At 44.0% G+C, this 26,652-nt stretch overlaps 1 protein-coding gene across 6 annotated transcripts; it reads left to right on the top strand.

Moving 5' to 3' along the window:
• Positions 1 to 26,048, top strand: MYB (MYB proto-oncogene, transcription factor). Of its 6 annotated transcripts, none has more exons than XM_015858441.3 (16): positions 53 to 255; positions 2,972 to 3,089; positions 4,613 to 4,684; positions 5,319 to 5,411; positions 5,817 to 6,037; positions 7,501 to 7,735; positions 8,489 to 8,569; positions 8,967 to 9,071; positions 10,402 to 10,659; positions 11,912 to 12,061; positions 13,589 to 13,731; positions 14,137 to 14,251; positions 14,339 to 14,464; positions 15,144 to 15,254; positions 15,812 to 15,919; positions 24,509 to 26,048. In XM_015858441.3, the coding sequence occupies exons 1-16, from the start codon at positions 233 to 235 to the stop codon at positions 24,623 to 24,625; spliced, it is 2,076 nt and encodes a 691-aa protein (XP_015713927.2). In that variant the 5' UTR covers positions 53 to 232; the 3' UTR covers positions 24,626 to 26,048. The 6 variants fall into 6 exon arrangements, with proteins under 6 accessions (XP_015713929.2, XP_015713928.2, XP_015713927.2 ...); XM_015858438.3 differs by having other exon boundaries at positions 11,702 to 12,061; XM_015858442.3 differs by lacking the exon at positions 11,912 to 12,061 and having other exon boundaries at positions 2 to 255.
• Positions 26,049 to 26,652: the final 604 nt, after the last annotated feature.

The raw sequence follows: 26,652 nt of genomic DNA, 5'->3' as shown, positions 1-26,652 counted from the left end.
ACTGCAGGGGCGCCAGATTTGGCGGGAGGGGGAGTGTCCAAAAGCCCTTTGTTTGATGGCATCTCTGTTTACAGAGTTTACTCTTTAATCTCAACCTGTTTCCTCCTCCTCCTCCCGCGGCTCCTCGGCACTTCGCTGCGCGGCGGCGGAGCGCCTGGGCGCAGCCCGGCAGCAGGGAGCGGCGGCGGGCGCGGGCTCCCCCGTCCCTCTTCCCCCAGCGGCCGCCGCGAGGATGGCCCGGAGACCCCGGCACAGGTAACGGGGCGGGGGGTCCGCGCTGTCACACGGGGCTAAGGGACAAGAGCTCTCCCGGAGCGGCCGCCCCCGTCTTTGCCCGAGCCGCCCCGGCTCCGCGCCGTCCCTCGCCCCGAGGGGACGCACCGGGCGCCCCGCTCTGCCGCTCCGCAGGGAGCGCTGCCCGCTGCCCGCTCTGCCGGGGCTGCCCGCCGGGAGCTGTCGAGGCGGCGGGCAGCGCGTCCCGTCCCATTCATTCATTCATTGCCGGCGGGCCGTGACGGCAGGTGGGCGGCGGGCTCTGGGCTGGGCTCTCTTTTTCTTATTCTTTCCTTTTTCTTTTTCCTTTCTTTTTTAATTTCTTTTATTTTTTACTATTTTTTTTTCTTTTTTTCCTTCTACTTTTTTTCTTTCCCCACTTTATTTAGCAGCCGCTGCGTAGCTCTGTCCCGCGGGTGCGGCTACGCGCCGTGATGTTGGGCTCTGCCCGCACACACGGCGGTCGCGGGCTGCGCTCCACGGAGCTGTCACCGCGCCCGAGCCGGGGCCGGACGGGACGGAACGGGCGGCAGTAAGAACCGTGTGGTCGCGTTCGCCGCTTAGCTGCCGGGGGGGCACTTGGCGCGGGGCAGTTGTCTAATTAGCGGCGGACGGCGGGTCGGACACGTGGAAGCTTTTTTCTCTTTCTCTTTGCATCCTCCCCTATCCCCTCCCCTCCCGCTGCGCCGTGACAGCGGAGCGAGGCGCTCTCTTGCCGCTCCTCGCCCGTCCGCCTGTCTGCCCCGTCCGGCCGCTCCCTAGAAGGGGCTCTCGGCGTGGCAGCGGGCGCGGGGCGGCGGGCGGAGCGCGGGGTGCCGCTCTGAATCACCCCGCCTGCCGCTGCCGGGCCGGGCGCCTCGCGGGCGCCTCCCGCAGGGACTCGAGTGGCCGCCGCCAGGAGCGGCCGTGCCGGCGGGAGCGGAGCGCGGGCTGCCGCCAACCCCGCGGGGCGCGGCGCGGAGCGGGAGGGGGCTGTGCCCGCGGGGCTCCGCTGCCCGAATTCCTTCAATCGCGGTAGCGGCAGAAGCGAGTCATTTCCTCTCCACCCCCTCTTTTTTTCTCCCCCTTCTTCTCTCTCTCTCCCCCCCCCCTCCTCCCCCCGACGATGAGCCGGTTGCTCTGAGAGAGAGCCCGGCTCCGCTTCGGCTCCAGCCTTCAGCCCCTGCCCCGGGGAAAGTTGTGGGTGCACCGAGTATCCCGAGGGCGCGGGGTTCTGTCCCGCTGGAGGACGCGGGGAGCGCACGGGGCTCCCCGTCAGCCCGGTCCCGTCTGGCCGCCGAGCCAGGGATGCGCTTCTTCCCTCTGCCAAACTCGTTGGAGCCGCAGAGGAAGGGCAGCGGTGGCGGCAGACGGGAGCCCGAGCTCTGCCCGCCCCTGCTGCCGACGGCGCCGTCCGTGCGTGACCCGGGCGCCGAGTGGCCGCCGCGACACCGGGTCACACACATGGGAGCAGGTGGTGGGGAGAGTCCTGCGTGTTGCGGGGCACAAAGCGAGGCTGCAAACGCGATTAACGCCGTGTGCTTTAAAGGGTGCGTGCTCAACAGCCCGCGTTGGAGGTGTCTGCGCCTTTGCTGCAGCTTCATTTAAAACTTGGTCTCTTGAAAACAGGAAAACGGGATAAACAGTGTTTGGGGATTAGGGTGTAGTGGATTGCCTTGTTACAAAATGACTTTATATGAATGCCTGAGTCATCCCTTAACATCCCGTAGCTCCGTGCCATCAGATAGAGCACAGTTGTTCATCTCATAATGTAACGCTGTTTCTCTTTGAGCACTGTGGGTTTCATCTCTGCCAGAGTGTCATAAGTGCTGTTCCTAGCGCAGAAGTTGGAAATATAGTGTTTCCCAACAGAAAGGCAGCCCTGGTTGCAAAGCTGTCCTGGTTTGCTTGGAGTGAAGGGCTGTTTGTGAGAGTGGTGAGAGCCCTTTTCACCCTTTGGTAGCCTCTGGGGAAATCCCTTAGTCATGAAGGAGGTGAGCGGCAGTGTGTCAAAAACAATATGAGGTATTTAGAAATGGAGTAGAGGGCATAAAGCCTTGAGGTAGCAAAATGGGCAGTGCGAAGTGGCTCAGTGCTTCATTGGTTGGTTGCAGGATACTTTGTATGCTTGTCCACATTACGCTGCCATTCACTGGCTTCACTTCATTCTACAAACTTCTGCCTTCACACACAAGGCCTGTAAACATGGGCTCAAACAAGGCTACTATGGGTGAGCCTTTTGTATTCATATATCTCTTTTGGGAGCCGTGCAGCTACCTGTCCTATTGGCCATACCAAAGCACTAACATTGTTCAGAACGTGTGGCACGAGTTAAAGATCGTGAGCGTGCACTTGTGCAATGGCCACAGCCTCCAGTTCTCTTTATTGTCCCAAACATTGTGTTCCAATTCAAAACCCCCATTGGCTGAAAGTTTGCCAGATGTGTAATTCACCACCGATCTAACAGTGTGAGCAGGTCCGAACATGCATGGCAGCCAGGAGGCTGCCAGCCCTTTGCTTGTATCTGTGGATACCAAAAACAGCAGAACCAGTTCAGAATAGTAGAACAACAGAATGCGGAGCAAAATCTCGTTGTGCAAGTTTTAAAACTTTTATCTGTGTAACCTTTGTAAAGATTGTGTGTTTTCTGTGTGCTGTGTAATTAAGTAGCTCCAGTCCTCACGTTCTGCTCTGCGTCTCGCTGTGTTTCCTGCTGCAGCATTTACAGCAGCGATGATGATGAAGATGATGTGGAGATGTATGACCACGATTACGATGGCCTGCTTCCTAAGGCTGGGAAACGTCACCTAGGGAAAACCAGATGGACCCGTGAAGAGGTAATCACCCATTTGGTCATCTCCTGCATTGGGGAAGTCAGAGGGAGAGTGTAGAGCCAACTTCAGTGGCAGCGCTGAGAATAAAGATGGTTTTGGCTCATTAGTTACATGCAGTGTTTTACTTCTCTTTGAAGATTCCTGGTTTCTTCTAAATCAGATCTATCAACACCATTTTTTTAATGTCCACCACAGTCTGCCTTCCAGATATTTGAGCTTCTGTAATCCCTGTTGGAGAAGCAGACTGAGAGTCACCTGTGGCAGCGCCAGGCGCTTCCCGCTGCCTCTTTGTGTTTGAGAGCGGTTGCTATGAGCGAGCTGACGTGTGCTCCGTGTCCCACAGCAGCAAACAACTGTGGCACAAACTGCTGCAGTCCTTTTGTGCCATTTGAAATTGGCACTTTAATTGCAGCATTGTGATATCCCAAATAAATTAAAAGCTGGAAGAAAGAAACCCAGCGGTACCAAAACTGAGCATCTGAGCTGTGTTTTGCCTCTGATGGCCAGAATATGCCTTAGTCACAACACCCTTGTGCTGACTTTCCAGATAAATTCTGGTATCAGGCTCCTTTGCCAAGTGGATGTCCCGTGGCTTGTGCTCATTGTGAAATGCATTAACACAGTTACTGAGTTGTGTTTTGACTTTCTCCTCTCTGACAATGTATATTGATATATAAACAGAGACAGGTCACCTTTTGCAAGCACTTTTTATTGTTTAAGCCACAGCCTGCTGTTACAGCAGTGGCTGTGGTGGTAATGTGTCCAGGATGGCTGCATGGCCCAGTGGCCTCTTCCATGTCACATGGACCAGGATTGCCCTGGGAGGTACCAGTGAGGATCGTTGCTCCCTTCCTATCTCCTGGGGCAGTTCTTTTGAGTTCCCCTATCTTGATCTTTCCCAATACATGATATTGCTTTCTTTTGTCTCTAGGGTCTGTATTTCTGGCCTTATCATTAAAAATACTGGGCTAAGTTTCTTGTTGTTGCAAGCATGCAAAACTCCCTCACAGCCATCAGGAGCATTAATTTTATTGTGCTTTCACTATACGCAGGGCGGCAATGAACAAATTACTGGAACTCCCATTACTTGCAAGACATTCAAAGCTTAAGGCTGTGATTTCCAGAGGTCCCCAGACAGCTGGGTGCCACAGTGTCATTGTTTGCTGTTATGACTGGCATCAAAAATGTCCAAGCACTCCTGTAAATCCAGTAACAGAGTAACAGTTACACTGCTGGGAGCAGTAAAAATGGGGGTCATATGAGAGCACAGAAAAAAATCAGCCTTTCTCCTACAGCACTGTAAAGAACCTACCAAAATCCATGGGAGAAGAAAAGCCTCTTGATCTGGGCAATTAAAAATACAAGAAGACCACCGACCACCTCCTCTTACTGTCAAGGCACAACCCAATGAAAGTAATAGCTACATACAGAGCTAGAAGTGGGCAACTTAATTTTGGGTACCTTTCATTTGCATCATAAGAGATTGTGGTATTAATTATTTTATTTGTTTATTTTTAATGATTCAGGATGAGAAACTGAAGAAACTTGTGGAGCAAAATGGCACAGAAGACTGGAAAGTCATTGCCAGTTTCCTTCCTGTAGGTGGACATTAGTTTCTGTTTCCAATTCCAGTGACAACTCTTTATCAGAGGTTTCCAAGTAAGGGAAAGGGGAGTGGTTTCTGTAGTTACTTTTTTGCGGGAGATATAAAGCCTCCACATCTGGAGACCTCAGAAGTTTGGTTAGAACACTGTGAAACCCTTGCCTTAATTTTCCTTTCACTTCTCAGAGAGGGTTAGGAAACATCAAACAGACTAAAATGGGGGGGTAGGGAGTGTTACGTGATCAAAGGTCAACCTAAAGCTGAAACAAAATGTCTCAGCGCAAAGAAAAAAAGTAGATTTGGTGAATTCTGGGTGAGTGGTTTTGAAGAGAATTGTTTTGTGAGCATTACAGCTGTAGCAGAAGCCCAGCGGCTATTGTGCCAGAGGATGGAAGATTGAGGTTGTGTAGTTTGGGCAATACAGTCATAACTGCAGAAACTATAGAAATAGTTCCATTGAGCAAAAGAGAGTTGGGCACCTTCTTCTCCGACCTATTATATGACTCCCTTTTCTCTTAATAATCGTAGTTGGCAGTGAAATATGCTGGAGGCACATAGATAAGAGAGTTATCGCTCTGCATTCATCTTTTTCAAAGAATAATCTACTTGTGTATTTTATATTTCATTAGAATCGGACAGATGTTCAGTGCCAGCACCGGTGGCAGAAAGTATTAAACCCAGAACTTATCAAAGGTCCATGGACTAAAGAGGAGGATCAAAGGGTAATCAGTTTTCCTTTCCATTTAATTAATACCTTAATAGCAGATTTCATGTACTGGGGCAAAATTTCCAGAGAGCTGAGTGGTTTTAACTGTAACGTGGCCTGAGGCAGCACTGATCCTGCCTTATCAATGCTTATTATTTCTAAGTATTTTATGTAAACTGTTTAATTTTGCTTTATAGTGCTGTAATGTAGAAATGCAGACTAGAAATATCTTAACTGTTATGAGATGTTTTTTTCTTTTGGGTAAAAGTATAAATGGGAAACAGGGAACCTTAGTTTTGTGTTAGGTTTTCTATAGCAATTTTGAAAAATGTCATTGAAAATACTTCTCCGCTGCAGTAAAACTTTCATTGATTCATTATGCATCATTAAATACAGGCAGTTTTTATGTCCTTCTTTGAAGGTAATAGAACTCGTGCAGAAATACGGTCCAAAGCGCTGGTCGGTCATTGCTAAGCACTTGAAGGGAAGGATTGGAAAACAGTGCAGGGAGAGGTGGCACAACCATCTGAATCCAGAAGTGAAGAAAACCTCCTGGACAGAAGAGGAAGATAGAATTATTTACCAGGCACACAAGAGACTGGGAAACAGATGGGCAGAAATTGCAAAGTTGCTGCCTGGACGGTAATGATATATACTTTCTGCTCTTAAATAGGAACAAAGGGAAAAGCTGTAGGTCCGAGCAGGCTTTTTCAGCCTTTGCATTATAAATAGAAAATTTCGGAATCAAAACCTGGCAAGCCAATGACATCAATGTGCTTTTGTCTCAGTGGGAAACTGTGCTGTTTGGTCAGTACATGGAACCGCACGACATTTTTACATGCTTTTAATGTTTGCCATAGACAAAAAAAAAGCAGTAAGTAGAGCAAGACTGTGTGAGTTTCCTGAATGTACGTTCAGTAATTGACACAATTTAAATTAATTTAACAGTGAAGAGCCAGACTTGAAAGTGGAACTTAGTTTATACTCAGCCAAGAGTGTACCTGCAAAGTGAAATCCAGGATGTTGCCTTGGAATGATTTAGGAGAAGGCTGCTTCAGTATTTGTCATTGCTCATGAATCATCCAGAAGTTTTTATTTATAATCCACATATGAATCTTCATATAAAATTGGAGAAACTGACTTCCTCAGGCTGCAGTCCTGGAAATACTTGTCTCATTGAAAGCACATGCACAAGTTACATATACTTTTAGGCATTTGGAGTCTTACTCACTCTACAGTAGAAGTGACTCAACGTAAAGTGTATTGAGCAACTACTGTAAGCAAAGGAGGGTTTTCTGTTCCCATTTTTATTCCCGTTTCTTGTTGAAGCATCTTCAGTCCTGATGTAGTTTCAAGTGGGCATTCCATAAGCTGCTTCCATCTTCTAAAAGAAGGCAAGAAAGCAGTTACCACTTGGAAAGTTTCTCTGTAGCCTCCGCACATTGCTGATATTAATTTCAACAATATCCTGAGGGGACGATTCCTTTCTTCAAGCAGAGGGACTGTTGCTGACTGTATACAACCTCACAGACTTTACTTTATCTGACCCATGATTTTGAGAGTTTGAACCTCACTTTTTTGCGGCAAAGAACCACGACAACAGTGTTGTCTACTGGGTTTGTGTGCAGAGCAAAATGCTCTCATTGCCTGCCTAGGTGGTCAGCTGGAAAGTTGCTTGGAAGCTGGTCTTTTGACAGCTGTGCTCCATAGCCTTTCTTTCAGCAGTAAGTCATAATAAAACAGTAAGGCTTGCAAAGGTGGTGCTGGTAGTCTTCAGGGGAACCTCAGAGAAGTGTTGGGCTCACTGTCACCTCACCTCATGGGAATGAGGTGAAGCTGAAGGTATTCACTGCTTACAGTTTGAGTACTTCAGAACTTCAGGCTTAGTGCTTCAGATAGCATATATTATCTACAGTAGCTCAGTTGTCTTTTCCCCTCCCTTTTACAGTGGGCATCTTTCCTGAGAGGTCAAGAGTAACGTCTTTAAAGGCCAGGGCCAGGGGGAGATCAGAGAACTGTTCAGGGTTCAAACAAATGCTAACAGCATCGTCCTGCCTGTTAGCCTCACTTATAACATCCCTCAGACGTACACATTTCTGTTGCAGGACTGATAACGCTATCAAGAACCACTGGAATTCCACCATGCGCCGGAAGGTTGAGCAGGAGGGCTATCTGCAGGAGTCCTCCAAAGCCGGCCTGCCCTCAGCAGCCACCAGCTTCCAGAAAAGCAGCCACCTGATGACCTTTGCCCATAACTCACCTGCAGGCCCGCTCCCCGGGGCCGGTCAAGCCCCACTGGGCAGTGACTACCCCTACTATCACATCACTGAGCCACAAAACGTAAGCTCCCGAAAGCACTTTTCAATTTTGTTTCCCTTTGTGGGCTGGGTGGGTGCAATTCAGCTGATTTCCAGCAAAATGAAGGTTTTTTCCCATTCGTGGAGAACTGATATGTGTTTGGGGTCAGGTGAGGATAGCTTTGACTTAAGCAGTGGTGGGTATATGCGTGCTTCAAGTCAACTGCTGGCATACAGGTGGAGTCAGGTTCAGCATTTTTAGCATCTTGTAACCACTGGAAATGTTTTGAGTGCTATTTCTTATAGTGGTGAATACAGAGACCTTAAAAACGAGTTGAATTCTCTGTTCTGTCTCAAAATCTTCCGCATTTGTTTTGGCCGTACTTTGTGTACGGGTTCCCTGTCAGAACCAAGTAAACAGTAGTGTTTTAATCTGATTCCACGCCTATTGGCAATAATGAAACAAGCCTCTGCTTTAAATGCTTACAGTGTAGTTTTAGATGATAAAAAAATGGCTTATTTTGCTTCAATTTAGAAACATCTTACAAATGCATCTACAAATTATTTATTTTTCTCATCAGGAGGGATACACCCTCTGTTTATAAATTTCCTTTCTCTCTCTGTAGCACTCACTGTCATGTTCTAAAAGCTGTTCGTTTTGCTTGTAAATGTTTGGGGATTTTTCTTGATAATATTAAGCACGTAAAAGCAAATGTGTTTTTAAAGCAGATTCACAATGTAGGCAGGTGACATGCTAGAAGTAATAACTTTTAGTCTCTTTTGCTTTTTGGCCTAGGTCCCTGGTCAGATCCCATATCCAGTAGCACTGCATGTAAATATTGTCAATGTTCCTCAGCCAGCTGCTGCAGCTATTCAGGTAGATAATTTGAACATCATTTCAGAGACAATTTGTTAAACCTTTGCTAAGTCAAAATGCAGATGTCTTACCTTAAGGAAACATTTTAATATAATATGTGCAAAAAGAGAAAAATGGGGAAGGTGGGGGAGTTCTGACCTGGCTAATAATTGCTTTTTCTGAAGTGAATTTAACACACAGTAGTTGTCTTCTGGCGTGATAGATTTTGCTTTCTCCATTTCAAATGTCTGAACTGAAATTCAGCAGGGACTTTGATAGTGGAAAACACAGTTGACTTTTGTTTCATCTTTTGAGACTAATTTGGCTATTATAACCACAGAACGGCAAGCCATAGCATTTTAGTTGCTACATCCTATCAGACCTTTATCTTTTCTTTTCCCTTAACTCTTAATTTCAGAGACACTATAATGATGAAGACCCTGAGAAAGAAAAACGAATAAAGGAATTAGAGTTGCTACTAATGTCGACTGAGAATGAACTGAAAGGGCAGCAGGCATTACCAGTAAGATTGTCACTGTGTGCTTGGATGGAGGGATAGCAGCGTTACCCCAGTGCTTGTCTTTTTAACTTTTTACTCCCCCTTTGCCTTTGATACTAATCGAGGCTCTATATTTCCGTTTTAAAAGGATGAAACATAGCACATGCATACTCTGTATCTGCTTTGTAAATTCCGTGATAAAAAAAGTTCAATTTGCAGGTATTTTACTTTGCAAAGTGGGAGCAGGGCTGGGCTCTGTAACATTACATCATGTTGGAAACGTGACAATTGCTCTAAAATGAAAAATCCCTCAGATCTTAAATCAACGGGATCTGCATTTTTGAAAGTGTGCAATGGTTCATGTGATGAAAATGTAGTGCCTATACATTAGATTTTTCTTCTCTGTTGTATTCTTTTCTTCAGCTGTGTTTTATAAGCTTCAGACTTGGTGCATGTTTGACAGTTCATTTTACTTCTCCAAATAATGGTAGATCCTTCATAACTGCATGTGTGGAACAAGTGCTGGCTATTACTGAATTCTTACACTTCATTGTACGTGCCATTGGATGTTAATATGTGTAAACCCTCACTTAGTTACCTAACACCATCACCAAAGCCAAGAGTCCACAAATCGTTTTGGAAGATAGGTGATAGCCAGCAGATTCTTTTTATTTATTATTATTATTTTTCTTTTTTTTTTTTGGGTAATATTTAAATTAATAGTAAAGTCAACTGCATGCACGATACGTTAGTTTGGCCACTTTTTAACTTTAGTTAATGTTTTGCAATTTCTTCTGTTGCATGATCACACTGGAAAGAAACTTCTGTTAATTTGTTCTTCTGCTTTCCTAACCACGTTGATTTGACAGCCTCTTCATTGCATTGGTGTAAGCTGTAGCGTTAGACAGGGACAGAAGAAGAGAAGGAGATAAGCAAACAAAAGCAACTCTAACTCTAAACCCTATAGCCTTCTACAGTGCTGAGTGCTCACTAGGGAAACCCTGCCGTTTCTTGCTTCTCGCAGAAAGTGACTTGCAGACACTTGTTGAACCTTTGGAATAATGCAGTACAAATTGATACCCTATTAGTCACGATACACATTTATAATCCTGGAAGTGAATTATGAGGCAACTTTGGGATAACAAACACAATGCTGATATTACTTAAAACAAGGTCTTGCACTGATGAAAGGAAACATCTTGACAATTGTTTCGTAGGCATAAGTTTTTAGATGATGATGCAACTACTTTTATCTTTCCTCCAGTGGCATCTGACACCTTATGCAATTTCATTGCTAAGTTCCTTCTGCCTTTTTCCCCCCCTCTCCTTTCCTTTTTTTTGCTTCTTCCTTTAGACACAGAACCACACAGCAAACTACCCCGGCTGGCACAGCACCACGGTTGCTGACAATACCAGGACCAGTGGTGACAATGCACCTGTTTCCTGTTTGGGGGAACACCACCACTGTACTCCATCTCCGCCAGTGGATCATGGTTGCTTACCTGAGGAAAGTGCGTCCCCCGCACGGTGCATGATTGTTCACCAGAGCAACATCCTGGATAATGTTAAGAATCTCTTAGAATTTGCAGAAACACTCCAGTTAATAGACTCCGTAAGTAGAACTGTCACCTCAGGTGCATTTGTGTGTGGTCAAGGAGTAAGGGGAGAGGAACTGGGACCATCCTAAAACTATTGTTGCTGTGTTGTTTTTTTTTTTCTGAGTAACTTCTAATTGCTACAAGATCCGAAGCTTAGCTTCCAAAATAACAACACCTGGCTGCTCGTAAGTGAAGCCCCTGAGTGTGGAAGTGTTTGCTCTTTGTGCGTGTCTCCCTTTCCTGCTGCATCTTGGTATGGGAGTGTGATTCTTAGTGAACGACACATTACAAGTATGAAACAGTCTCTTACCGTGCTGCATCTCCCTACTAAAAGCAGAGACACAATGGAAGATTTTAAGTAGTGAAACAATACTTTCTTAGATTGGAAGTGACACATGCTGTAGGTTTACATGTGGCCGATCATGTGTCTGCATTGTTTTCTAAAATTTCCCATTGAAGCATCAATTGCTGCTTCCTAGAGCAAAAGGGGTTTGCCCTAGTGTATGTGGAGAACCGGAGACACTGATTTTAACTTCCAGGTAGCTGAGTGACACTGACATGGCCTCTTACCATCATGATCTCTGGAGTACTGTGTGTAACAGGAGTGGCACAGTCAAATATGTTTGCTGGTAGCACTCTGCTTCAGCAGCAGAGGGGTCAGCTTCATGCAGTGCTACATACCCTTTTGCATTTCCAGAGCAATTGTGCTGGCTCAGAGGAGACCAGTCTTGGTTGGGAGTCCAAGGCACATGTTTTTGTTTTTTTTCCTAATGATTTTCTGTCTTTGTTCTGCACAAAAAATGCTGGACTAACCAATAGTAAGGACATCATTTGACTGTTTCTTTAGGACTTCGCTTGCCACCAACACTGCTAGGGTGCCAGCTTGATATGCTTGACATGTAGACTGAAAACACAAATAAGAGATCCGAGTATCAGTACTCAAATAAAAACAATCAAGCAGAATTGAATTGGGAAAGCTTTGTATCCTAGCGCTGCACTTTCATGAGGTGGCACCATATACTGTCTTATGGCTCCGTGCCTCCCACGTTGTTTCAGGATCCTTCATCATGGGGTGATCTCAGCAGTTTTGAATTCTTTGAAGACGCAGACATTCTGGCTGTCAAAGCTACCTCAGGCAGAGCCGTGCAGCTGCAGCATGGAGGGGCCAGTGCTTGTGGACCTCCAGGACACCCCATCTCAAACCTGAGCAAAACCATGTCAAGTCAGGGCCCTCCTGGCTCACCAAAGTCCTTGTCTGCCTCGCAGGGCAGTGCGGCTCCGTGGGTCCTTCGCAAAAGGAGAGGGCATGTCAGCCCCTTAGCCAGTGGCCCCAGTAGCACCTTGGGACTGGCTGACGGCAGCAGCTCAACTTCTAAGCACTCCCCTGTCAAAAGCCTGCCCTTCTCTCCCTCGCAGGTAGATGATGACTTCTGCACAGATGTTACTAATTCTCAAAAGTCACTGCAGTGTTAACAATTTAGAAACTAATCCTTTGGAACAAATGACTAATTACCGTTGCACTTGTTGATTTCACTCCATGTTTGAATCTCGTCACTACTCCTAGTCCTTGCTGCTGAGTGTAGATCATCTGCAAGCTAACTGTTGATTTTCTTCTTTCAAATTCATCTGTGGAGCTTGGGTTTTTCTTTTTGATTTGGGTTTTTACTTTGGAGGGGATTGCAATCGCTTGCTTTGCTCACACTGTTAACTCCTTCAGCTACTAGATTTAAACATTTCTGATCATTGGTAATACTTTCCATCACTGTCCACTTACAGTATGATTCACTGACCTAGAAAACCCCAAACTGCGTTTAAATAGCATTCGGGTTGTGAGACAAACTGGCAACAACTAGAAAATTCTAATTGTGGGGCGGAGTGGAAGAGGAATGAAGAGAAAATCAGACTCTTACAATTACCTGGTGTGCACTTTGAAATTCCTGTGCACTGTTGCTTTGTTTCACAGCTGCAGCACTATTTAAAGGTGTTTTGTTTTGGTTTGTCTGTTTCTGTTGTTTTTGCCTTGATTTGATGTTAAAGTCAGAGAAATGCTGTTTCATGAAGAGTATGTATAGATGGCAGATAATGATCTCCTACCATATCTCCAATTATGCGTTAGGTATTTTAATCATATATCACTTGTCCAGTAAAATCCGTGTTGTCATACATACTGTGTTTTTTTCTAATCTGGTACAAGTGAAGTGCAGCAGGTAACCTGGTGAATCAGTGTCCAAATGAAGGATACCAGTACACTCACAGATTTATAGATACTAGAAATGGAAGCTGTATTTTTGGCTGTCAAGTGGAACTCGTGGAGAAGCAATTTTCTCCAAACTGTTGCCTCCACCTCCTTTTCAGTCAGCTGAAAACACTCCACACACCCATCGTAGGCAGTGAATTTCATTTTATGTTGTGAAAACGGAGCACTTTGTTTTGAGAGAGATGATAAGAAATTTATTTTCCTGTCATAGCTGCCTTATTTACTGCTTCAGAAGTATTTAGATTCCCCTAATAAAAATGTATGGAACTGTGGAAACCCGATTTCCAATGGGTTTCTTCTTGAAACATCCTCTACTCATCTTCTCTTGTTTCTTACCTCAAGCTCTCGATATTAATTACAATCTGTTTGCGGAAAATCTATATCAGATGTTTAAGTGGTAGAGACGGTATCTGTTTGGAATGGAGTGTCATCTTGTTTGTGATTTCCCACAATAGAGATGTCAGTCCTTACTTCCTGAATGCTCCAATCAGACAGTTTGCAGAATATATTTTTTCCACATAGTCAGGTACTCCACACGCACCTACCCATATGGTAGGGACAAGAGAGTCACTTATGGCAGTGAGAAGGAAATAACTTATGTTTTCTTCTGTTCATTAAAGTCAGATGAAGAAGTTGGCGTCACAATTTAGATGGTCCTGCTGATTTTCTTCTTTTCCTGCCTACAGTTCTTAAACACATCGTCCAATCACGAAAATCCGAACCTGGATAACCCCGCATTAACCTCCACACCAGTGTGTGGCCATAAGATGGCTGTTACCACCCCATTCCACAGGGACCAGACTTTCAAAACTCAGAAGGAAAATCATGTGTAAGTGTTTTTGTCACACTGCCTTGCCAGGTTCATGAGAGTTTATTTTGATTCAGGTTTGCACGCACCCAAAGTTCTGGGTAACCGTGTGCTTCCTGCAGAGTCATGTGCTAAAGCATTCCGATTTTTCTTAGTCTGGAATGAAACTTCCACTTTACAACTGCAGAAGAAGGCTTTTACCATGCACATAGACTCATCTGTTTCTTTTGTTTTTGTTTTTTAAATAAAGCCGTTTCACCCTATTCAAGTTAAATAGACGTTCTTCCAGAAGAGCAAAATGGATTATATGGTTGAAGCAAAATATTTGTCAAAATCTCACCACAATGATTGCTTTAAGCATATGTTTTTTGTAAGTTGTTAATATTTCTATCCAGTTCCTTTAAAGTTTTTCTCCTCTTTCTAAAGTTTCAGAACTCCCGCAATCAAGAGGTCGATATTAGAGAGCTCTCCAAGAACACCCACTCCATTCAAAAACGCACTTGCAGCTCAGGAAATCAAATATGGTCCTTTGAAGATGCTGGTAAGAAGGAAACAATGATAAAAGTTGCTTTTTATATTAGTGTAGAGGGATGTTCTGGGACTCGCGTGTAATATTTCTTCCTTTCAGCCTCAAACTCCGACTCATCTTGTAGAAGATCTGCAGGACGTTATCAAGCAGGAGTCGGAGGAATCTGCAATAGTGGCAGGGCTACATGAAAGTGGACCCCCTTTGCTGAAGAAAATCAAACAAGAGGTAAATCACAAACTTACCTGAGGCAATTTAATTCAGCCCTCTTTGCTGAGAAACTTAGACCAATACCTATTCTATTAAAGAGCTGTGTCTGTTTTTCTTTCATGTGAGCCCCAAGATCTTACTGTCAGTTCTATACAGTGTACTAGGCATGTCTAATTCATCTCCCATTGATTTCCATAGAAGTCTTTCTGCTGTTTTCAGCAGGGGTTTGCTTGGGCTGTTCTAATGCAGTTTTCATTTGAAACTTAAAAAGAAAAAAAATTAGACAGGAATTTGGATTGAATCTTTCTAATACTGGTGAAGACTATAGAAGAACCCCACGGGGACCAAGCTACATGGAGTGACTTAGAAACCTGAACATTTGGGGATGTTGCATTATATTACTTTGTCACTAAAATTCTAAAAATACATATATTCTCGGTCCTTTTTAGAGGATGAAACTCTTGAATACTGACAGAACACTGAGTGCAAGTATTCAAAGTTATATTAGGGCATTTTTTTGAGAACCTTGAACATCATTTTCAACAAAGAGTGAGGTTGTGGTGAAAGAAAGCACTGTAAATGTGCATTGTGCACAGCTGTGAAGAATATTTGTTCAATTTGTTAAACAACTGACAGATTGATCTCTCTCTGGTCAGTTAGATGCTGGGTTTTATCATGGTGCCTTTCCTGCTTTCAGGTAGAGTCTCCTACAGATAAAGCTGGAAATTTTTTTTGCTCAAACCACTGGGAAGGGGAAAACCTGAACACTCAGCTCTTTACACATGCATCTACCATGGAAGATGTGCCAGTAAGTGCATGTTTTCACACCGCCAAATGATTATTTTGTTTTACATCTGTTAAGTTATTAAAAGCAAGAGAGGTTTCTTTTTGTGTTTGACCTTCCTCACAAGTAGGCACTATTCATTACCTCTATATTGTTTTCCTGTATTAAACACACAATAATCACAGTCCTGCTCTTAATTAGGTTGCTGTGATGCCCATAGAAGGCAGCTGAAGTTGCAGTCACAGCCTTTAGTCTTTGCAAAGATTGTGCTCTTGGAGAACAACTGCACCTGTGTATAGAAATGATTGGGCTGCAGAGTTAAAACTGTTAAGAGAAAGAGAGGCTCTGCTTTGTTTTGTGCAGAGGAGGCCTGGCTTATGCGTGGGTCTGTACCTCACCAAGGTTGTTCTGTGTTGCTCTTTCTCTTGCACTTGAGAGTTTAAGACTGAGTACTGCGTTTGTGGCAGTACCCAGCACTGATTGCTTTGCAGTCAGGCTGAGTTTGCTTTTAGTACATTCAAATTCAGGTGGTTTTCTTAAAAACCTGAAAACATTTACTTATTTTTCCTTTCCTTGTTCAGAATCTTCTTACCAGCTCAATTTTAAAGATGCCAGCGTCGGAAGAGGAGGGCAGTTTCCACAAGACATTTGGCATACCTAGGAACCGGCCACTAGCTAGCCCACTGCAGGTAACAAAACATACACTTTGTATGTATTTATATTGATAGTACGGCATTGGCCAGAGCTTGTCAGTCAGCCTGGGTTGGGAGAAGAGACCTGGGCAGCCCAGCTGTGCCAGTGCAGGTTCAGCCAGCGCTCCTGGCCAGCTGCAAGCCAATGCTGTGCTGCCATGACATGGAGCTGGGGTCTGTCCCCAAGTGCCTGCACTGCTGATGCACCGGAGGTGGAGATGTGAGCAGTGGTCTGCAAGTGCTTCCTTAGTACTCCTTGGACGTCCTGGGGCACCTGAGCGGAATTAAACGTGTGACTGTTTTAATGTCAGCCAGTTGTCAGGCTGGATTTTGGGTAGCTGTGGTTGTTCCAGGTGTTAACAACAAATACGTATTGCTATATTTTCAAATACATAAACTACTATTTCATCAGGCCTGATCCAAAGCCCACCAAAATCCTTAGCAGTCTTTTGTGACAATTTGTGTGGGCTTTAGATTGGGCCCTCACACATCTTTCAGAGAACAAAATGCGGTGTAGATAGTGATTAATTATCTTTTCATAAACCTTTGTTTCTGAGGCAGGTGAATAAGTGATTTTTTTATCCCTTCTCCACATGGGTGGGTTGGGAGAAAGTCATTCTCCAGAGTGAGTCATGTCAGAAGGGAAACCGTAACTAACTCTACAGTTCCTGACTTTCAGACAGTCCACGTGGCTAATCCTTTATTTTCTTCCTTCTCTCCAGAATTTACATAAAGGGTTACTTAAAATAAAAAAAGAATGAACAAAACAGGATTTGCATCAGACATCTCTAGCTTGGCACTATAATGTAAGCTACTAAAACTTCACACACAGCCCCATTTTTGCATTTCAAACATCAGTAGTACATCCTTGCTACTCAAGCTCAGAGGTGGTTATTAGAGCACTGAATTTGAACCATCTCATGGCTCCCACTTTGGGGACACGTTTCAGGGCACACTGAGAGGCCATACTCTGCACTCCTTAGTAAGCTTAGGGCAAAATGTTGAGGTAGCCAACATTTTGGTAGTGATGTGGGTTGTTTTGTTACATGGTAGTTGCTTGTGCCCTGCTTGTAATAAAAATGCAGCATCTAAGGTGCATGTAAAGTAGGAACTTTTGATCTTGGGCATAACGATGTTATGTTTCCTGCTATCTAAAAGTACTTCCTTAACAAGCTGCTGTAAATGAAAGAACTTGTTTAACCTTCTCTCCTACCTTACGCTGATTTTGGTCAGGAAGTTTACACAAGTCAGGTTGTGGGCTGTTCTGGATCCCATTCTTTACTCCTTGGTCAGGAAAAGCCTTTAGTTTTGTATGTTAAAAGTCAGATATTCTTACTGTTTGGATAAAGAGGACTTTTCCTTGAGTAGGAACTGAGTTAAGAGCTTTCCATCTCATCTCATCTCAGTGCTTGAGAAGTGTTGAACCAAAAGACAAAGCAGTTGTAAAAAGCCTCAAAATGAAAACTTAGTTTCAGCTTCTTGGTGTACCAGTATAAAGGCAAAGTAGCTCTCTTTACTGATGAGGAAACATTGAGCATTGCAGCTGAAATGTAAAGAAAAATGAGGCTAGAAGTGGCTGTGTCTGTAGCATAGACAGTTTATGTAGAATGAAACACAGGCATTTTATAACTGCTGTATCATTTGCCCCTCACTGTGCTGTCTGTGCTGGACTTAGTGCCATGGCTAGGAGGGAGCATCTGCTTCCTCTCCTGTAAGGCTTGGTTTTTCTCACATCAGAGGGGTATTTGGTGCTGTACAGTGCTGGAAGGAGCTACAGTCTGGGTCTGATGCATGCCAGAAGGGATTTAATGCTGCTGTGCCCCTAATGCTTTTCCCCATTCACCCATAGTGAGGACATGGCCTGTCTTACGAGTGCAAAGCAGTTGAAAACATTTGCATTTGTGCTTCATTTTTAACTTGTTGCATTTTGCACGTGATCAGATGGTAGCACGTTATTGTTCAACACATTCTGATTCATAACCTATTGTGTTGCCCACATATAGATAGGCATACACACACACGGACACCTACTAATATCGGATTAAATCCACTGATTCTGTGCAGGTAGAAATGAAACACTAGAGAACTCTTCAGGGTGAAATATAATTGTGTCTCTGTGTGTTTACACTGCTGTTGTTAATACTTTGGGTCTGATCCAACGTTTCTGTCTTAAGCAAATTCTCATTGACTGCAGTCCAAGTTAGAATTATAGCACTCTTTCCACCTTGGGCTGTGCGCATGGAGAGGGAAAAGAGAGAGAGAGAGAGAGTAGAGAGCGTGAGTTACACTTTCTCCCCAGTCCACCCCCTCCCCCACCATCACTATTATGCTTTTAATATGTTTTGTTCCTAAAAGTCAATTTAAAAAAAAACCCTTAAACTCATGTAAGAGGGAAGTGGTATGTTTATAAGTCTGCAGTATTTTTCATTGCTTTAGTAACCTGCACTGCATGCACTCAAAGAAAAAGGCACGTGTCTGGCCACAAACTCACCAAAGAGTCTGGTTATTATAAACGTTCCAAGCAAACTCTTCAGGATATTTCTGACTGCATTGGGATGTACAGCTGGTCATGCACAAGTTGGTAAATAGTTCCTGATGAATACATCATGATTCACCATCAGCTTGGGAGGAACAGTGTGTCACAGCTTTTGGCATGCAAGGACAGGTAGCTGGATATAACAACACTGGGAATAGGGTGCTATCAGTTTTGCACTAGTGCAAGAGAAGAAAACATTAGAGGAACTTGGGCTTTGGTCTTGTTTGTTTCCCTCTTCATAAAATGCCAGATGTAATAGCATCTGTATGTAGGGTTTTTTTTTTTTGTAAAGTACGAAGATTCAGCCAACACTTTTGTCCTGCACGGCAAATCTTGTGGTTGTGTATGGGGTGTTCTTTTGGTGGCAGGAACAGGAGATGTGTCACCATCCCAGTGTGTTGTCTTAGGGTGGAACTGGTCTTTCAGTGTATTTGCATGAATCTCAAATACTTTTGCTTTATATTGGTGGAGTTGGCTACAGCCAGAGTTCTACATTTTTGTCACTCAGACTGTCCTCAGTCTCACTGCAGAGAGATCTTGGCTTCATTGGGGACTTCTTCAAGGGTTAAGATTTTGGGATAATGCCTGAAGCCCTTATTGAGGCAGACTGGAGATCTATACTGAGTTCACTCCAATTGCACCAAATAAGGGGTTATATAAAAACGATGTTCCAGGCTTTTCCCATCTGAAAGTTAGGTTTTATTGCACATTATGTTCTGTAGCCAGTGACACAAGTAGCAGTACACAATACAAACTATCCTAACATAGACATTTTAACAGTTAGAAAAGTAGGCTAAATCATAGGCCATCCACCTAACCCTGCGGGCTATCAAAAGACACCATGAAATGGAACCTTTTAAGAAAATAGAGCTGCTTTGATATCTTCTTCCCCCACTAACAAAGGAAACAACGCAGGGTAAAAGACCTGCAAGCTAAAGAGAATGTTCTTAAACCCTTAGCTCCTGTCACTTTCCATTTTTTAACCACAGACTGACACGTTTCAGCTCGAATTTCCTGACTTTCAGCGGTTTATGTAACCCTTTTCTTTAAAGAGTAAGTCTAAAGGATTTTAAAACAGTTACTTGGTTAACCTTTTCGTGATCATGAGCTGTCATTAACGTCATTTTTCTCAGTTGAAAAAAGAAATGTGGAATTTTATTTGCAGCTTGTTGTAAGGCAGTGCTTACAGGCAAGGCAGCCCACTCTCCTTCATCTGCACATTTCAGGAGGAGCCTTTCTTTTCTCTGTGACTCTTGTGGAGCAAGAGAATCTCATGGTCTTATTCCTTTCTCTGGTTAATCAAGGGGGAAGGGGGAAATGCGCTGTGCTCAAGTCCTGGGAGTTTTAAGATTTTCACTGGAAAGAGTAGTAGCCCTGAGGTTCTCCTCCATGGGTGTTATCCTTTCTGTCATGTTCTGTGCAAGCTCCGTGCTTTGCGTAGGTGAGAGAAGCAAAGGGTGGTTGGGGAGTACAGGTCAGCCATTGCATATTTTCCTCCCAGAGAAGTAGAATTTAGGTTGTGAGCAGCTCAGAAGGTGTAGCTGCACAGAGCAGGTGATGGTCTCTCAGCTTTGAGAAGCTGCAGAGCTGTTGCAGAAAAGCCACCGTTTGGCTATCAGCCATTTGCAACAATGTTATGAATGAAATAAAATTACTTAAGGTCACAATTAGTAAGGTGCTGAATATCCTAATGTGAGTTGCAGGTTCGCAGGCCATTTCCATATCTCTCCCATTAATCTTAGAAAGCTCATACATCTTGCACATGGGTTTTGTCTGATTAAAGCCTTCAGAGTTAAGCTCTTAAAAGTGACACCAAATAGCTCTGCTAGCATTGCTGTCAGGCTTATAATAAAGGCTGGGTTGCTGGGCCATCCTATTCTCACATTTGTAGCAAGCTGTAATTCTGGAAATGGGCAGAAACCTCAGAATGTAGGAAAAGACCATCCCATGCCTCAGAGGAGTGGGAATAGTGCTTGGGCCTCTCGAATGGAGTAGAGGACTGGAGTAGTCAACTGATCTAGGAGGGCTTCCTTTGGTTCTCCATCCTCATGGAGTAGAAAACCAATTTATTCTACATGATATCTTACCACACTGCAAGAGAAGTGCTTTGTTTCGAGCTTTGTCATTGATTGTTTCACTGCAAAGGGAAGAATTCTCTGTTTCTGTTCTAAGCCGCCTTTTCTTTGGCATGTGCTACAGATTATCTGTCCAGAAGGCCAGCTTTTTGCAATAGGGAAAGAAGCTGAGATACCTTCTGGTAGTCTAAACTTTCTAAATGTTGAAAAGACTTCAGCTATTTTAGTTAAAGTTCAAAGAGCACCTTTCCATGGGGTTTTCTTTCCTTATGGTTCTGTTTTCTCTAGATGGTCCAAGTTTTTATTTCAAGTTCTGCATATCCCAGGTAAACAGCCTGTGTACTGCTGCTCACAACTGCCCAAGGGCACCTTGCAGGATAAACGAGGTAGTCCCGCTGCCAGAAGAAGGATATGCTGGGAAGTAGTAAGAATGACACCGCTGGAATTAACTGGAGGTCTGTGATTTTGTGCTATGGGAACTCACAGTAACATAGCTGCTTCTTCACGAGTCCCACCTGTAGCTTAAGGAGTTGCTATGCATGGAAGAGAGAAATGCAGCTGTGGAAATACTGGCAGAAAAGGCTTAAATTCTTTTAATAAACAGCAAAGTTAAGAGTAGTGTCCTGCTCTTTGAGCCAATGAGACATGTGTGGAATGAATCATACCATGGAAGTCTTGTTCTTTCCCCACTGGCTAAGCATTTCAGTGCCAGGAGGAACACCCCACTCTTAGACGGCTGAATTGAAGTGGAATGAATCCACTGAATCAATGAAAGCATGCCAGTCAGTGTCAATGGGTTTGGGGTCAAGCCTTTTGGCTTCTAATTACAAAGCTTTCGCATTTCATCTGTTGATTTGCTGAGCAATAGGGAAGACATGGTGAGCATTTTCCACAAGGAGAGTTTTGATTTTGTTTCTGTGCTGTTTTCCCACGTACCCCAAGCTGTTTGCCCGGGTCTTCTCTCTTTTCATAAGTCCTCTAAATGCTGCTGTCAGCAGGGCAGTGGCGCTCTCCAGTAGCAGAGCCCTGTCAATACTCACTGAGATTCTGGCATGGAAGGAAGCACCGTGCTTCTCAGCCTCTAGTTTTGCTTTCCCTTTTTGCTAAGCGATCCATTAGCTGCGGGTGTTCAGCCCAGGCAACATGCTGTGCATCGGTCATGGGACCCAGAACTCTGTGCCAAGAGCAGCAGTCGAATCTCTCGCCTTCAGATGACTTTCACACGTGCCTCCAGTGCCATGCGGCAGGGCTGGCAAGGCAGAGCATTGTGCTTTGTTATGTGCTCACTGCTCAGAGCCAAGGCTTCAGACGGGAAAAGTTGATTAAAAATACCTACTGTAAATGTTACCCGAATTCCCTAGGGTAAAATTGAAATACGCTGCTGTAGTGAATATGCTACTATGGGTCAAATTTGTCCGTATTTGCCAAGTTCTCACCATCTCCAATGAGAACTCAATGTAAACTGTATGTTTATATGGTAAATTGTCCCAAGAGAGAAGGGAAAAAAAAAAAACCAACAGCAGCGTAATGAATTTCTGGGAAAGTACTACCAGGGTCGAAATTCAGTAGGGTGAACTGTCCTGTGCTGTCTCTCCAGGAGAGCTTGAGTAAGCAGTTTGGGGCAGACTTGTGCTGGGGACCCTGCTCCCCCAGGGCATGGGGACAGCTGGCTCTAAGGGGAGGGCGGGGGGCTGCAGCTCATGCGGCGTATGCTACGCCTCTGGCATAGGCTGAGCAGGGAGCAGGCTTCAGGTGGAAGGAGTGACGTGCAGCAGCCTGCTGAGATGTGGGAGATATGGGATGAGGATTTTGGTTTTTTTCTTTCCTAAACACATGGCTGTTAATACAAAGAGCTCAGTGTAGGTACTAACAATGAAATGTAATTAATGAAATCGGGACACTACTTGCCTGAAGTTGCTTCTATTTTTTAACAGCTGGCATACAGTGATGGATGGGCTTTCCCTTACATATTTACAGTTACCTAGTGTTCTGCCGCTCTAACTTTTCTCAGCCAGTTACTTTGAAGCTTTGAAAGGTCACAGGGAATTACTGAATGAGCGTATATTTCTCTGCCTCAAAATGATGGATATTTTGGAGCTACCCATTGCTTTTGAGATGGACAGACCATACCTGACTTCTAAGCAAAACTGATGGCATTGCACCAATGATTGCTTTGGTCCCTGATGCATATGCCTCTAAAATAGCAGGGATAAGTATTTGCAGGTGCCCCAGTCCCTCTGAGGATCAGTAGGAGGCTGCAGCTGATGTAGGCACCTTTGAACAAGTTACCTTGGGAGCAGTTTAACCAAAGCATAAAAGAATCTGTGGCATGTCGCGTGCAAAAACTGTGTCACACCTGCTTTTGGCTGCAGTGTGCACCCAAGGCTCACAGCACAAGGTGCACAGCCCACTCAGGCTGAACCACTCTTGTAGGAGGTAACTGAGTATTTGTTCACAGATGCAGGTTTCCCACAGAAAGCTGCAGAAACTAATGGTCTGAGGCTGGACCTTGTTCTCCTTTACACAGGGAACTCCTACTGAAACTGAGCAGGAGGTCAGCCTGCAGAAAGGCATCACAGTAGCAGAGAAAACGTTTCTAACTTGTCTGCAGAGAAGAGAGAGCTATGGCTGGGGAATCCTGGAGGACTTTCCTGCATGTCCCCACTGTGGTCACACAGACTATTCACTGCTTTTATCCCTTTTAGGCTGCAAGCCTTCCAGAGCAGGGAGCCTCAGTCCCTGTATAGCAGTGCCCTGATTAGGGCCCGTAATGAAATTTATCTGCATTTCCTATGCTGCCTTCTGACTGTACATGTGCCTTGGATAACACTGTTTTCAATCTAAAAGAGTATTCTTCAAGAGGATAGTTTAAGGATTCTCTTGCACAGTTAGCAATTAGAAGGAGCAGCATAAAGAACCAAGGGCACCTTGGGGTGCTTCTGCTCTTAGTGGTTAGTTTGCAGTTCAGTAAGGACACTTCGCTTTGTGCCCTAAGTGTTGGGAAGGCATCTCACTGAGTGATGTAGATCTTTAACTGAACCTTGCTGAAAGTAGAGGAAAGCAAGAAAGGTTTTCTCCTGCTTTGCGTTTCTTGGTGGATCTTGAGGGACCTTGTGAGCCTCTTGCTGGCAGGCAGCTTTCTTGAGAGCAGTTGTGTACCTTTTTGGAATTCAAGGTTTGTGCTTAGCTGTCTGTATCTAATGATCTGGTTTTTATTTAGGGTTTAGTGAATATCTCAATGTGGAAAAACAAATAAACTGAGTAATTGAAAGAGTTGAAGCACAAAAACAATACACGTATATGAGTGTGTGTGTGTGTGTGTGTGTGTGTGTGTAATACTGGTAAGTTCCAGAAGCTTTGAAATTTCATTACTGTTTATAGCTCAAGGCAATGAGAAACATCTTGTATGTGTAGGGAGTAAATAAACACACTGTGCACAGCCTTCTGTGCAGATATGTTTATCTCAGTTTAACATTATACTAAATGGTGTCTCTAACCTCCATAAATACCACAAGAAGTGAAATGGCTTTCTTGATAATTAAAATGCTGCTTCTGCCAAGGGTCCCCCCACATCTCCTCTCTTGCCAGAGGAGCTCCGCTCACAGGCACATGCTAATTGCTGCACGCAGGTGAAAGCAGCTTTATGCACAGAGCCGTTTGCTTGCTGTGCTCGGGCTGTCAGGGTCCTTAATATGGACTTAGAGAGAATAAACTGCGAGTGGGAACTTGAGAGACGTTGAATCCTGGCTCTGCTGGTGTGTCAAGTTGTGTGGGTGGTCTGGTTGCCCACCCCTGTGGTCATGAGCTTAGAAGCAGGGATGGAGATTTTTTCCTGTCATGTTGAGGAGTCCCTTTCTTTGGAGTTGGCACAAATACCCCGCTGCAGGCTTGCTCAACACCTAATGGCGGGTTTGCAGCCGAGGGCCCACAGACCTTGACATCCACCCCAAATCTTTCTGCTTGTTTCCAACATAGCATCTGAACAATGCTTGGGAGTCGGCGTCTTGCGGGAAGACCGAGGATCAGATGGCCCTGACCGACCAGGCACGCAAGTACATGGCTGCGTTCCCAACCCGGACTCTGGTGATGTGAAAAGGGCCGATGGACTTCTCCGGAGAAGCATTATGGTTGGCAAACACTCCTCGTTCGCTGGGAAGTCCCTGTTCCTCTGAACGAGGACTTTTTGTGAATGGGAGACGAGCCTATCTTTGTTGTGGTACAACAGTTGGGAGAGCACGAAGTGCATTTAGTCACTGAGCATATATATTCTTGTTGGATTTCACCCAACTTAAGAGAATTTTTTTTGTTGTTTCTGAGTGAATGAACGATACTTGCCTAAATTATTAGGTACTAAGTTTTAATTGGTAATTAATGATCTTAAGTGCAGACTTACTTACAGTACAGGCAATTTTTTTTGTACTTTCTGAGATCAAGCAGACGTGATACACCAGTATTGTCATTTCAGTGATGTGCTATCCAGGGGTGGGGGTTTGTTCGTTTCTTTTTTATGTTTTTATAATAACAGAGCAGGTACTCAAACAGATGTATTTTAAATCACTTAACAAAATGCATTGGTGTCAAATACTGAAGTAAAAAAGCATTACTACACACGCTAGTCTGTGCAAAGGGGGAAAACTGATCCAGTTCGTGAACACTCAGACATCCATTCCTCTCGAAATACTCTTTCATTCTGTTTATGGTTCTAGATCATTATACGTTGTGTGTTTCTGTTTTGTCAGGGGTTGGGGTGGGGAGGGGGGTTAATTAGCTTGCTTTAAAAAAATATTACTGTATGAAACATAGATTTATAAGAAAAATTATATTTTTATTCAGTAATTTAATTTTGTAAATGCCAAATGAATACTGTGTTTTGCTGCTAAAGACCTTAGCGTGTAGACATGCTGCTAGTGTAAAAGGAGCAGTAGAGCTTTATGTGGAAAGGAAACAAACGTTGATGTTAGCTAATTGACTATGCACTAGCATTTCAGACTGTTTTATTTTAATATTTTTTTACATCAGTTATATTTTTTCCCTTTTTTTTTTTTTTTATAAGCAATACTTTTGAACACTGTTCCTGGGAGATTTTTTTTTATTATTATTATTTCTTATTTGTTATTGTCTCAATGTGTGGTTTTTTTTCACACTGGTTCCTATCAGCATGTATTGCACCTTCATATGTTTGGGAGAACACTGTCTCGTTCGTGTTGTCTGTTTTGTTCCATGTCTTAGCTAATCGTTCCCTACCTTGGGTCTTAATGTACCGAATCAGGTTCTTAAAAATATATGGTTCTTCGTACTGCCATACCAAATCTTTATCGATATGGCAAAACACTGATTTTATTTTTATTGTCCTCTTTGTTTGTTTGTTTTTTGTTTTTTGTTTTTTTTTCTTTTAATAACAGCCTTTGAATTTGCTGCCTTAATAGCATTTGGTGCAGCTTCACCTGCACTTAATTTTTTATATGACAATGTACTGCCTTGTAGATAAATAAAGTGTGTTCTTTTTTTACTTAAACCCATGCGGTCTCTTAATCTTGTTTGTCTTTAATGTTTAGGCAGTGTTGTTCTAGGCAACAATCTAGCCAAGAAGCTTTTTTTTCCAGCATGCTTAGATAAGTAAGGAGTAGAGCGTTGCATACACCGTAAGTAGCCTCAACATCCTCAGCTGTTAAAAAGCTGAAAAAGAGCAGTGTGAAACATTCTATGGGATGCTGTGGGTTCAAGGCACATCTGTGGTGACACGAAGTCCAGGTCAGCCTCAGGTGATGGGGGGCTTTATGCATCTTTTGTGCAAAACAGCTCTTCTCCCAAAATGCTGGCTTACTTATTTCTCCATTGAAGACCATCAGATCAGGAACCAACAGAGTTAAGAGCAAAATATTCTGGAGCTCCTATACTGTAGAACAGACTTTTTCTCACTTTCTTAAGAAACCAGAGGTTGGTATATATTTTGAATCTCAAGCACGTAACTTGGTACAGCAAGTAGTTGGGCAGACCTAGAAAGTCCAGCCCCAGGAAAGCTAGAAAGTATTGCCTTACAGAAAAGAAAAAGAAAAAAAGGAAAAGTGAACAACTTGCCAGGAAAACTTCATTAAGGACCCTAAGGTGCATCCTTTGCT

This window comes from Coturnix japonica, chromosome 3 (assembly GCF_054131305.1).
Source record: "Coturnix japonica strain WE chromosome 3, WE-NBRP24, whole genome shotgun sequence".
Classification (NCBI taxonomy): Eukaryota; Metazoa; Chordata; class Aves; order Galliformes; family Phasianidae; genus Coturnix; species Coturnix japonica.
Note: the sequence above shows the minus strand (reverse complement) of the source record. Positions and strands in the feature narration are given on the sequence as shown.